At 46.7% G+C, this 13,112-nt stretch overlaps 3 protein-coding genes across 3 annotated transcripts; 2 read left to right on the forward strand and 1 right to left on the reverse strand.

Annotated features, from left to right (window-relative positions):
- Positions 1 to 1,200: 1,200 nt before the first annotated feature.
- Positions 1,201 to 1,689, forward strand: TREMEDRAFT_65698 (uncharacterized protein; the record flags this gene model as incomplete). The annotated part of the gene is made up of 2 exons (XM_007007775.1): positions 1,201 to 1,324; positions 1,346 to 1,689. The coding sequence occupies 2 exons, from the start codon at positions 1,201 to 1,203 to the stop codon at positions 1,687 to 1,689; spliced, it is 468 nt and encodes a 155-aa protein (XP_007007837.1).
- A 1,852-nt stretch (positions 1,690 to 3,541) lies between these two features.
- Positions 3,542 to 4,675, forward strand: TREMEDRAFT_45835 (uncharacterized protein). Its single transcript, XM_007007683.1, has 4 exons — positions 3,542 to 3,709; positions 3,784 to 3,849; positions 4,066 to 4,172; positions 4,411 to 4,675. Exons 1-4 carry the CDS (start codon positions 3,623 to 3,625, stop codon positions 4,547 to 4,549), a joined length of 399 nt encoding a protein of 132 aa, XP_007007745.1. The 5' UTR covers positions 3,542 to 3,622; the 3' UTR covers positions 4,550 to 4,675.
- Positions 4,676 to 4,790: 115 nt separating this feature from the next.
- Positions 4,791 to 6,435, reverse strand: TREMEDRAFT_35109 (uncharacterized protein; the record flags this gene model as incomplete). Its single annotated transcript, XM_007007635.1, has 6 exons — positions 4,791 to 4,876; positions 5,069 to 5,155; positions 5,385 to 5,451; positions 5,674 to 5,869; positions 6,030 to 6,112; positions 6,175 to 6,435. 6 exons carry the CDS (start codon positions 6,433 to 6,435, stop codon positions 4,791 to 4,793), a joined length of 780 nt encoding a protein of 259 aa, XP_007007697.1.
- Positions 6,436 to 13,112: the final 6,677 nt, after the last annotated feature.

Consider the following 13,112-nt stretch of genomic DNA (forward strand, 5'->3'; position numbering starts at 1 on the left):
CCATCCTAATCACGTTTTACGATTAGGTAGTCCAAGGAAAAAATGAGCAGCTCGGCAACTCCTAGTCCTACAACCCCTAAACACTTTATCTCGAAATCTTCATGTCCGGGAGATATGAACCAAACGAATTCACATGGTCAGTCCCTCCCGCCCTTCCTCGTGACCTCCTTCTCTCATCTTTTGTAGCTGGCGCTCAGGTTCATTGGGCCCTTGTATACGTGACAACCTGAGAACGCAAGAGGCTGGATACGATAGAAAAGGTGAGGTGAGAGGGAGTTTCGAGCTAAACGACAGGACAACATAAATGGATCGTTAGACCTGAGAATCGATTTGGTATCATATGGGACGTCGCTCTCTGTCGATGGTGCGGTACAGTCCTCACTCAATCCAAACGTTGAACAATCGTGCCTCCCTGATCTCACCTCCTACGAGTGCCCATCGACTCATCGACCCATCAACCCTTCAAACGCATCGAACCAAGTAACATACCTTCCTCTGCCGTTCAGTGTACAACCCCACGACATTCTCAAAATAACCTTCCATTCTCTTTTCTTCTTGTACCGTATTTTTATGTGACTTTGTCTGTTGAGAAGTATAGTCGGTCGAGGCTGGGGTATGGATGTATCAATTTTATCACGTCGAAGCTCATCTCCTTCATCTTGGTCTTCTTCAACAGTTTTCATGCTTGTGACTATTCATCTGGATATGATCTCGTCTCACCTGAACCTCATCGATCTTACTTTTCTCAACTGACTGATCTTATCCACAAATATGACCTTCTCTCGACGTACGAGAGACCATATCCTTACTTACTTCCGTAAACCTATCCGACCTCAACGCGTGCGTCGTTCGGTAGAAGTCAGAGAACACGAGGCTTCTCACCCCCCTCGAACATCTTTCCTCTACTCCCCCTGCGCCCAACAACGTCTTCCGGTCGATGACATAGTCATCCCGCTCATTTCTGCTCTACTTACCCATCTACATTCAATATTACAATCTTTAAGCCAATTAGACCATAAGAAGTCTTTATCTCCTTCCTCGACCAAGCCCCGACTGTCACCAAACAGCTACCTGTCATCGACAACCTTGACGACGGGTTATCGTCAGTAGGGACAGTAGTATCAATTGACAGACCAGAAAGAGTGGAAGCGAGAAGAACAGGAAGCGGATCAGACAAAGCTAAGAAGGGGAGAGACAAGGATGTCTGAAATGGTTGGTATTGTCGAAGGAAATGGGAGCAGATCTGAAACGATTGTGAATATCGAGGAAGACGAATGGGAATCTGAACTTTGTCCTGGAGATCCTGAAGCGCTCAACAAAGGTAGTAAGTACCCTACATCCTAAGCCTCATTCCGACCTGTCCAATTCTCATCAAACCTTCCCACTTCCTCTCAGTTCGCCGTCAGCTTGGAAAGTGAAGATAAGGGCAGTGTCAATGTGTGGCATGTGAGATTGAAGCTAGAACCTCATTTCAAAATTAGCGCCTTCATACCAGATGGCACAATATTACGGACGATATTCTGGTGTTCTCATTGCGGCAAACTGTACAAGACTATGGTCGCGGAGGTTCATTTCCCGTCGCCACTTGTCGAGGTGGAAAAGGAGGTGCTTACAGAGGAAAATAGAAAAGGATCAGAGAGAGGGGTGGATGAGGGGTCGGTACCCTTCGAGAGATCTGAGCCATCTTGAGGAACGGATGAAGAGAAAACTCCCACGGGATTCAGATATGAAGAACGAGGAATGTCATCGGTGAGAGTCGACTCGTTCTGCGGTGATTGATTGTCGGTCAGAGGGATACAGAAGTAACATATAAGTGAATGATGGCATATAATGTAACTCACCAGTCCCTCTTACCTTTGCCTAGTGGAGGAGGACCGATTTCACCTCTGTGATGGATGATCGTTACCGGACGACTGAGTTTCGGCTATAAGGACCGATATCATCATCTAATGTGTCAGCCAAATTAGCCGCAGTAAGTGGACCGGAATACAGTACCCTTCCATAAGAGCACCTCACCTGACAGCAGGTCACTGAAAGGGGTCAAGGGGTTCGTAAGAGTGATAGAGATTACGGATAACTTGCTGCATGTCAAAGAATCCCTCGGACTGAACTTGACGACGCTACATTTCCTGCAAGGTCCGCCCGGTAAGGTAGCAGTGTCGAATCTGTGTGATCGATCATCAGGGCGACGAGCCGTACGTGAATAGAAGTTTTTGAGCCGGTGAGAAGCAGCGGCTTTGTGTTGTACCTCGATATGGGTTCGAAAAAGGAAGATTTTTGGTCAAATGAGACGATTCGCATGCACATAGCCGATGATTTGTGGTTGGTTTTGTAATGTTCAAGCTAGGCTCGATTCAATCATTTCATTCATCAGCATTGACAATATACAAAGAACGAAAACTTAATTTCAGTTTAAATTAGCTTCATAGTTCGATCTCACAAAGATCAATCATGTGTTGCGGGACTCCCGTCGAACTCCATCATCCCGATACCATGTCACATCATTTGATGAACCCGAATACGTCCATTCCCGTAGAAACAGAAGTGAATCAGGCCGTTCCGGTGAATCAGTTGGGATGGAATCATGTGTGTTGTGGAACGAGTAAGGGGTATAACAGGGATTGTGAGTGTTCATCTCGTTCAAATTCTTCACATCCTCCCTCACACTCGAAAGTTGAGAAGTGTGAGGCATAGGGAAAAATGACAAGCTGACATCGAGGGCCGCACAAAACTTGGGTGCACGCCGAGACCGGATGGATCTACTGCATTTATTGTTCTTGTTCCAAGCCAGGAGAGTAGATGTTTATTTCCTTCGTCATGTCAGTGGCGTCAGATCGAGTCAGCCATGTGTGTCAGGGGGTTGCAAAGGAGTAGATGGTCATGGTATTCGGTGACATGATATGCATCAGATGTGTTTGTGCAGAGATAGACTGTAGGGTCAGCGTTCTGACACACTAGCCCGACAAGCTGAGGCAGATCTTCCATGGCGAGATACGGAAATCGATGTGAGGATTCAAACCAGCTGTAACTAGATGAGGAAGAGTACGAAAAGGGAAGAAAAGCCCGTCATTTGGTGGTGCATGAAGTCATTTGCGCACGTTGTGTCCGATCTAACAAAGAGCAAGCTCGATGTGAGAAAGGGGATAGCGACTTCGTTATAATCATAGGGCGGGGATGCAGAAGATACTGTAGGGAGGAGTGTGAGGGAAACACGTTGAGACTGCGTCACTGACCTCTAAAGTAACGATGCCGTCATTCTCTTTCATTGACTGACTCATGAAAGGAACATTACAAGCTAATTGATCAGCTCCACCCGGATACGTCTATGGGTTATCAAGTATAACGACTATGGGATGAAGACAATACGAACACCAAGTCAAAGTATACAAGGGAGGCGATGGAAGGGAGAGGCAGGCGGTGGAAATTGCCAACCATGACGTGTCGTTTCGACCTCTGACAGATTGATAAGGAATATCCTACGTCATGACCCCCAAACTGTTCTTTCGTCTTTGGTTGATATAACATTCCTCTATCGTATCATCATCATATTCCCCAACCTCTTCTCTCTTCTCTTCTTCACTACATCGCACTAGCCTACAGGACAACAATCATTCCACTCGACATGCCTGACAAAGCTGCTCGTACCGTCATCTACAAACCTGACCCTCATGGGCCGGAATATCTCGTCTTCGTTGATGACGTTGTCGAGGTGGGTCCCTTTGTCGTCAACCTACTATGTCAACTCACTACTATCTCTCACACAACCAGTGCGCTGACCATCAGTATGAACGATGGAAAGCTGGTGATAGATCCATCGCTTTGGCTCTAATCATCGGTAAATTCGCGATCGTGAGGTCTCCCTTACTGCTGCCACGTCCTCCCCACTCTTCACTCCGTCCCCATTCACTCTTCCCTTCTTTGTCCTCCGGTACCTCTCTCTGCCTGTCGTCTTGTCACTTTACCCGTATGCTCAAACTTAAACAGTCTATCCCGTCCTACCTTCGGATGGCAATCGCCCTTGCAGTCGAGCACTGATCACATGTAGTGATGATTTCTGACCATCAGTATAGCGCCCTCAAAGGCCACACCGGTCCTCTGAACGAAGTATCGCGTCAGGAAATCGAAAATGTCTTCTTTGGCGGTGAAAATAACGTCAAGGATAAATCCGTCGAGTGAGTGATTCGCTCGCATGTTGACAAGAGATCTGCTAATATTACCCTTATTTCAATTTTCATTCCACTCATTCGCTCTTGATCACTCTGTGCTTCCTTCGTCCATTCTCCCTGAATCCCTTGCCATTTTGATTCATCTCTTTCTTGACCACTCGTCGGACACTATCATCATCCTAATGTACAAACAAACCGCCTTCACCTCACACCGAATACCCTGCACTGCGATTCTCACCCATAGAGCTGCGATTGTCATCATCCTCGAGAACGGAAAGCTCCACACTGGCGATCTCTCTCACAGCCAGAAAGAAACCTTCAACGCTTCCAGGGGCGCAGGAGAGGTTCGTGGCATCGGAGCGGGTCTTGGCTCCCACCGATGAGGTCTTATCACCATTACTTACTTCACCGATGACATCCAGCCGGCGAGAGGTTGGATGGGGAAGAAGAACGTAGTCAAGGAAGAATCAAGTAAAATGACAAATTATGCAAATGCGAATGTGTGCATATCAGTACTCGTGTCCTACTCGTGACCTTGATGAGCTCTGTGCAAGGGGTCCAGTCCGTTCCTATACATACAACAATCCCATCCCGATCGCTCCCTTCGAGAGCTCATGGTGAACATCACCAGGGTAGTTCGAGAGGTTCAGTTTGAGAGGCCGCTTTCTTGCCTAGTACTTCCTCGGCGTTTCCAATTCCCCTTCCGCCCACTGATCATCAGTTTCTGTCTTCAATCATCGATGGGACACAGGATCAAGTCTCTCCCTCGTGTGGAGAGGACACAAAACAGTGCGTGGAGAGAAAGGGGTCAAGTGCCTCTTGCGCAGGAGAGTGAGGCAGAAATCAGGAGAGGTGGTGATGGGAGCAATGGAGAGGTGAACGCAAACAACAAGAAAACCCACTCGGTGCCCATAATTTACCAGTCATGTCCATGTTGAGTTTCTCCACAAAGGCTGCAAATGGCTCACAGGCTTCCTCAGGAGTGACCGCTGAGCGTCAATACGTAGTTACATTTTATGCCCCCGTTTAAACAGATTGAGATTATCACTTGTCATAGGGATGATGATGAGACAGTACTACTGAGAGTCTCTAATGTCGGTTCAGGGGGACAGACAGGATGGAGAAGTAGTAAGTAGAAGAAACGGGATCAAGATGGAAGGAGGTGCAGTGAATGGGGCAATTCGAAGCCGGGTAAGTGTGAGGGGGATAGCAACGTACCACCCATCTTCTCGTAGAATTGCTCCATACCGGCGTCCTTGGTCATTTCCGTTTTGAGAAAGCCGGGCTGTCCATTAGTTTTCGACAATCATTTCCGGTCTGAATGATCCTTGTGTTTTATGTCATATCCCATCTCGTGACACCGAAAGCCCGACCGGAAGGGAAGAAAACAATGAAACATAGAGTGATGGTTCATAGAGGTTGCTTTAGAGATTCTTCCATGAGTAACGAGGAAGAGACGATTCTTTTTGTGTGTGGTAGGGGGAAAAGACGCAAGGAGCGTACTTACGTGAATCATAGCTACCGGCACACCTCTATCTTTCAAATCAAAACTGAGTAATTTGCCAACCATATTCCCAGCGGCTTTAGAGCCGTGATGACCGTACATCCCTCCGCCTTCACCTTGAGTGCGCAGTGTTACCGAGCCGGCTTCAGAAGTGAGTAGTAGGATCTTGGCGTTGGGCGCTAGGGATGATGAGGTGACCCTGCGAGTCAGTAATGGTCAATCGCTTATTGTCCCACAAATGCTAGATCACCAGTCGGTACCCCAGCACACACATTTTATGTTGTCCCATCGTGATAAAACGCCCAAGTGGACGGAGGTAAAGGAGGCCTGGTCAAACGAAAGAACACGAAATGACTTACAGACTTTCGACTATCAGAACAGGAGCTATAGAGCAGATTTTATACATGGAGACTTCATCTTCAAAATTCGATTTCCCAAATTCCTCTTTGTCAGTCTTAACTCATCTCATCTCCCCACGAACCATTCGAAAAGAGTGAAGCTCACCTCGGTTTTAAGTAAGCCAGCAACGATCACAACAATCTCCACCGTCTCTCCTTTCAATCCATCGACAATTCCCTTTCCCACATCAGATTGAGAACAATCGATCCCTTCTACCACCTGGATACGACCTTTAAAGTCTTGATCAGGTTTGAGGGGCGAACGGACGGTCGCGAAGACACGGGATTGGAGAGAGACGTAGTGTTCAGCTAAGGCTCTTCCAAGACCTCGTGAAGCCCCGACGATTAGTACAGAGGCTGGAGACATTGCGGTGAAGCACTGATCGTAGACTATGAAGGTGAAGGGATGGTACTGTATGCAGGGAGAGCATCAAGTCAAGATGGAGGAAGGGGTGACGTCTGTGGGGCTCCGGTGCGATCGTCAATGTGGCAGCGTGGCAGCGTGGCACTGCGCATTGGATGATGGCAGCATCACAGGGACTAGGTTATTGACTCGGGAGGCGATAGGAGCGGGCGTCCGGTTCGGAAAATTCAAAGTTTAAGGGAATACCCAAGGCAGAGGTGAGAACGGCGGAGGGTATAACGGCAGAGGGGATTGCTTAGCAATAATGGATGTAAAAAGACAAATATGAAGACTGAACAACAAGCGCTCCACTTCCATTCCGTCCACAAACCTGTTAACATGTGGAAGAAAGACTTACCTGCTTCTCCATACACTTTTCATGTACTTCGTACCTCCGCAATGTTGTCCAAAGATGAGCCTATCGAGCCAATTGAGTGGATGAGATCAAGATCTGTAGAGTCAGAAGAGCCTATTGAACCAATTGAGTGGGAGATCACGGAACCCATGCCCATCACAGAACCCATCGAGTTCAAAGAATCCATTGAAGAGCCTATATGTCACGGCTGTCGAACAACTATCTTCTAGTGGACCGACGGCCGACGAACCTAGGCTAACTTGACGCTTCTAAGTCGATGTCTCACCCAACCAGGAGGGCGCAGACGTCGAAAGGAGTGTAACTATGGCGTACTTCGGCGTAGTTACTCTAACTGGGGCTTTGTTCTACTGATGGCGATGTATCCCGATTGTATATAGCTATCTCTGTCTGTCTTTTACTACTGACAACAATCAAGGATCGCTGAAGAACTTCAGCGATCTTCTCAGCTAATATTATCTATCCCTCCTAGACGTTCATCCAACCCTCTCATGCTTTGACGTACTTCAACACATGTCAAGGATACTGCCCACCCTGGGACAGAGGACAAAGGACAAGGGGACAAGGACTAGGAGTGACAAGGAATATACTTAAGATAACAAGACTGAGTCCAACAAGGAATGGGACTGTGACCCAAGGAATGTCTCTGGCTTGTCTGACAAGACTACAGGGAACTGGAATGGACTGGACTGGACTGGACTGGAATGGATTGGACTCCAAAAGGGTGGCAATGGAAATGACTTTTGATCAAGAACTAAAGAAGACTACAAAGTACAAGATAGGGTTTATATAGACAAATCAGCCTTTTCCAAGAGGCTCGTGCAGACCTGCGGAATACGAGCGCTCTGAACCGTCCTGCACTGTCCTGCATGCATTGCCCTGCATCCCACCGATAACGACTGATATCCTACGATGCCATATCTGTGTTTACCTACGTCCTACTATGACATCCTATGGGATGCGCCGGAAGTCGCTTGACTTTGTCGAAGGTGATCGATGAGGAACTATGAAGAACTATGCAGAACATAGAAGTGCTGCGAGAACAAGAGACTGAGAGATTATGCCTTAGCAGGCATTAGAACAGAGGAACTAGAGACAAGAGAATTACTGGGGACTTATGCCTTGCAGGCATGGGAGCTAAGCACCGACATGCTAGAATGATACTTGGAGTTTATGCCTGATAGGCATGAGAGCAGAGGTGAAATATTAAAACACGAAAGTGGAGGTTGAACTTGTTTTGCGCAACAAGGAACACGTGATGGTGTGATTCATGACAGGAGCTCCCCCTCTAAGGGCGAAGTCCTCTGAGCCGGGATGACCTACGCTGAGGTCTTTTCAAAATTGTGGAAGTGTCTTGTTGTGTCGGTTGTTTAATACTAGAGCTTGACTTTGTTGACCTCATGGATGGGAAGTGGTGTTGAGGATCTTGGAGATGTTGACGACGGAATGCCCTGAAGGCAGTAGTGTTGTACAGCTCTTCCCAAGGTTCCCATGAGTCATGAGCACTGGAGTAGTCTTTCCAATGTACTAAATAATCATATCCCCCATCATTACTGATGCGAGAATCCAGGATTCTATCAATGATGTATTCTTGTTCTCCTTCAACTTCAATCCTAGGTGGTGGATCTTGAGGTTGATTTGGGAGTCCTGAGCGCACTGGCTCTAAGAGGTTGACGTGGAAGACAGGGTGAATGTTCATACTAGGAGGGAGGTCGAGTTTAAAAGCCAAAGGTGAAGGTGTGGCTTCAATAATCTTGAATGGCCCAAGCATGCGTTGATCAAGCTTGATTGATGGCCTTGAGGTTTTGATATTTTTTCGATTAAGGAATACCATATCTCCAACCTTGAAGATAGGTTTACCTTCTTGAGTGATTTCTTTGATCTTACGATCATAGAACTTGGAATGAGATAACTGTGCCTTTTTGATATTGTTGACAAGTTCCTTGTGAAGATTACGGAGTTTGTTGATGTGATCTGAGGCTGCAGGGACAGAGGTACTAGGAAGTGGTGGTGGACTAGAAGGATCAAGGGGATGGTAACCATAGGTTGCCTCAAAGGGAGAATGTTTTGTGGTTGCGTGAACTGAGTTGTTGTAACTGAATTCCGCCAGATCTAGAAGTGATGACCAGTTTGCTTGGTCATAATCACAGAATGTCCTGAGATAATTTTCTAAGACTTGATTGACACGTTCAGTCTGACCATCTGACTGGGGATGGAAAGCTGTTGAGAAGTTCGGTTTGATGCCTAGTCCATTGACAAAGGCTCGCCAGAAATGAGAGTCAAAGATCTGTCCACGATCTGAGACTATATCTTGAGGTATACCATGAAGTCGCATGATTTGTTGTCGGAACATCACAGCTAATTGAGGAGCGTCAAAGCCATCTTCTTTATATGGAATAAAGTGGGCTTGCTTGGTAAGACGATCAACAAAAACCATGATTGAATCGAAGTTACTGGATAGAGGGAGTTTGACTATGGCATCCATCCTAATAGATTGCCAAGGATGAGAAGGGACAGGAAGTGGTTGCAAGGGTCCATAGGGCTTATGTCGTGGGATTTTATTTCGTGCACAAGTGTGACACCCATTAACATAGGTGTTGACAAATTGTCGCAAGCCAGGGAAGTAATAATGACGTGTCAGGAGATCATGTGTCTTTGCCTGACCAAGGTGACCAGAGGTACTAGAGTTGTGGACCTGTTGGAGAAGGTCTGTCTTGAGTTCAAAGTTGTCTGGGACATAGATTCTTTCTTTGAATCATATGATGTTGTTGGAGTAGCTGAAACCTTCAAGCTTTGGTTGAAGTTCAGGAGGACAAGGAGTACTGGGATTGCGTAGATAAGGCATGAGCTCTTGAAGGGTATTATCCTCAGGCTGTAGTTGCTTTATCCTTGCCAAGATGTCGGAGTGAAGTGGAGAAGTGGGGTCAAGAGAGGGTTGTTGAAGGGCACCTAGAATGAATTGACCAGGTTTGAAAAGTGTGCGTGGAGGTGCCTCAGCAGCTCTACTCCCCCCCTGAAGGTCTTGACGTCTCGTCAAGGCATCTGGTTTTCCCATGGCAGTTCCGGGTCTATGAATGACTTTATAATCATAGTTTGCCATGAGTTCTGCCCATCTAGCTTGACGTCTATTAAGTACTTTGGTTGTTGCAAAGTATTCTAAATTCTTGTGATCCGTATAAACTGTGATTTCTTGAGCTCCTTCAAGGTATGGTCGCCATTGTTTGAATGCTTCTACGATAGCAAGCATTTCCTTGTCGTAAATTTCATAGTTGAGTTCAGCTGGTTGAAGTTTTCTTGAGTAATACGCCACAGGGTGAAGTTGATTTTTGTCGTCTGGATGGGAGAGGATACCAGCAGTTGCAAAGTCAGAAGCATCTGTCTCTATTACAATTGGCTTGGTGGGCTGGAAATGGTGGAGAATGGGAGCAGTCGTAAATGATTTCTTGAGAGAGTTGAATGATTCTTCCTCAGAGTCACCCCATTCAAACGTAACATCCTTGCGGAGCAGTCTGGTTAATGGTGCAGTGACTTTGGAGTAAGACTTGATGAATCGCCTGTAGAAGTTGGCGAAGCCAAGGAAGACTTGAATGTCGTGAACAGAGTGAGGTGTTGGCCAGTCGAGTACTGCGGAGACCTTTTTGGGATCCATACTGATACCTTTGTCTGAGACAATGTATCCTAGAAAGTCGACTTGATGTTGAAAGAAGGTACACTTCTCTGCTTTGGCCCAAAGATTATTTTTCTTAAGTCGCTCAAGCACCTGCTTGACGTGACTGATATGATCCTCTCTTGTTTTGCTGAAGATGAGGATGTCGTCCAAATAGACAATAACAAAGATGTCGAGATAATCCCTCAGCACATCATTGATGAGGTACTGAAAGGATGCTGGAGCATTGGTGAGCCCAAAGGGCATTACAAGATATTCAAAGAGACCATAGCGGGTCCTAAAAGCTGTTTTCCACTCATCACCATCCTTGATGCGGATGAGGTTATAAGCTGCACGGAGATCAATTTTTGTAAACCATGATGCCTCCTTAAGTCGGTCAAGGGATTCTTGAATAAGGGGCAGGGGATATCGATTTTTACGAGTGATTTTGTTGAGTCCTCTGTAATCTACACAGAGTCGGAGGGTACCATCAGGCTTCTTCACAAAGAGTATTGGAGCGCCTGCTGGACTAGAACTGGGTCGGATAAATCCTTTCTTGAGATTGTCCTTAAGATATTCATCCAAAGCTTTAAGCTCAACTTCAGAGAGCGAGTAGATGGGTCCAAAAGGTGGTCGCGAGTCACCCTCAATAGGAATGGAATGATCATACTGGCTATGTTCTGGGAGCTGGTCGGAGTTGGATTTCTTGAAGACTTCTAGAAAGTCATGGTACTCGGGAGGTATACTCTTGAATAGAGTATCCATATCAGGATCAGGATCATCATCGTCCTCAGCCGGAAGAGGATCAATGAGCGAAGTGACTTGGGAGACGGAGGTGATGCCATAGACACAAGCTTTCTTTAGAACATTGCGAAAGGCTGCTGCACTCACAAGGGTGACCTTGGGAGGAGCCGGAGTGTGGACGGGGACTGGAGAATGGAGTGACTTTAGTCGATTATGTTGTTGCTGGAGAGACCGCGGAGCACCATGCTGTCGTTCGATCTTGCTGGGAGGAATCCTCTCAGAGGCACACTGGCCATCTTGAGTGGTCAAAGGGGAACCTGAGGCACACTGGCGCTCTAAGTTACTAGACTGGAGTGGGGTACCAAAATCTTTTCCCATCAACTTGTCAGGTTGACTGCACTGCATCCTACAGTACAGGGAAGAGAAAACAATGGTCTGACGGGACCAATTGATAACAGGATTGTGTCGGGAGAGCCATGGAAGGCCAAGAATGACTGGATAGTCGCCAAGGGAAGTAATGTCAAGGGAGATCGTCTCCTCATGACGAGTCGAAGTGGTTTGAACAGAGAGGTTGATGGGGCCAGAGTGGTGTGTAATAGCACCAGAAGATATTTTTCTCCCATCAATAACATGAAGGTCCATAGGTTCATCCTTCTGGACTGCCGGGATAATAGTTTTGTCGAGGAAGGTCTTGTTCAGAAAGCTGTTGGTAGCTCCTGAATCAAGCATAGCATAAGTGTGGTAGTGTTTGTTACCAAAGGAGAGTGTGATTGGAATACACAAATGCTCCTGAGGGTTGTCCGGATTAATTGATAGTGTTGAAGCCGTTCCCGTTTGACGTTGAATATACCGTGATAGTTGCCCATGATTAGGCCCCAGAGCAGGGGACTTGATTAGGCCTGGGGCTGGGAGTTTTTTGCTTCCTGAGGTGCTGTGACAGCATTGACCATTGCAGGAGACTGTTGCTTGTTGGGTCTTGCCTTGCATTGATTGGCAGTATGACCGGGCTTTCCACAGTATAGGCAAAGCTTGTTCTTGAATCGATGCTCACGCTCTTGAGATGTGAGAGGAGCAAAACGAGGTCGGACAGCATCCACTTCCATAGGGACAGAAGTGAATGTGTTGGAAGGGGTAGACAAAGTACGAGTGGATTGGGCAGTGAAGGATCGAGGATTGTTGAAAGAGGAGTTGTTGTTACGTGGAGGGGTAGACCGGATAGTGTTGACTGGAGTGACACCTCTCTTGCGGTTGAAGAGGAGGTTGTCCCAAATGATAGACTTGTTGATAAGGTCCTTGAGAGTCTTGAAGTCATTTGGTGTAAGAATCTTATCCTTCACATCTTCCTTCAATCCATCAAAATAGGCATGGCGGAGTGCCTCATGATTCCAATGAAGAAAGGCCGCATGCTTTTCAAAGAGTGCCGCATACTCTGATGCTGACTTGTTTTGCTTGAGTGTCTTGAGTTTGTGACGTGATGTCTCAATGATGTCAGAATCACCAAATGTCTTTTCAAATTCCTTTTTGAAAGCTTCCCAGTTATCAACCCATTCAGGACGAGTTTCAGTATGGTTCATAGCATGGGGCATGTACCACTGATAAGCTTCATCCTTGAGGAGATTTGAGGTGAAGGCAATCTTGGATTGATCAAGAGCATAGGTGCGGGGTTGGGTATTGAAGACTGTGTCACACTTCAAAAGAAATACCAGAGCTTCATCTTTACGGCCACTGAAGGGCGGTGGTGAAGTTATCTTTGGTTCCTTTGTGAAGGTGGGAGTGGAGTGAGAGTGAGAGTGAACCTGTGCATTAAGTAGTTCTTGTTCAAGATGGATGATGCGTGCTTGCATCTCCTGGAGGATATCTTCAGCAGAAGGGATGGCT

This window comes from Tremella mesenterica, assembly GCF_000271645.1.
Source record: "Tremella mesenterica DSM 1558 unplaced genomic scaffold TREMEscaffold_15, whole genome shotgun sequence".
Classification (NCBI taxonomy): Eukaryota; Fungi; Basidiomycota; class Tremellomycetes; order Tremellales; family Tremellaceae; genus Tremella; species Tremella mesenterica.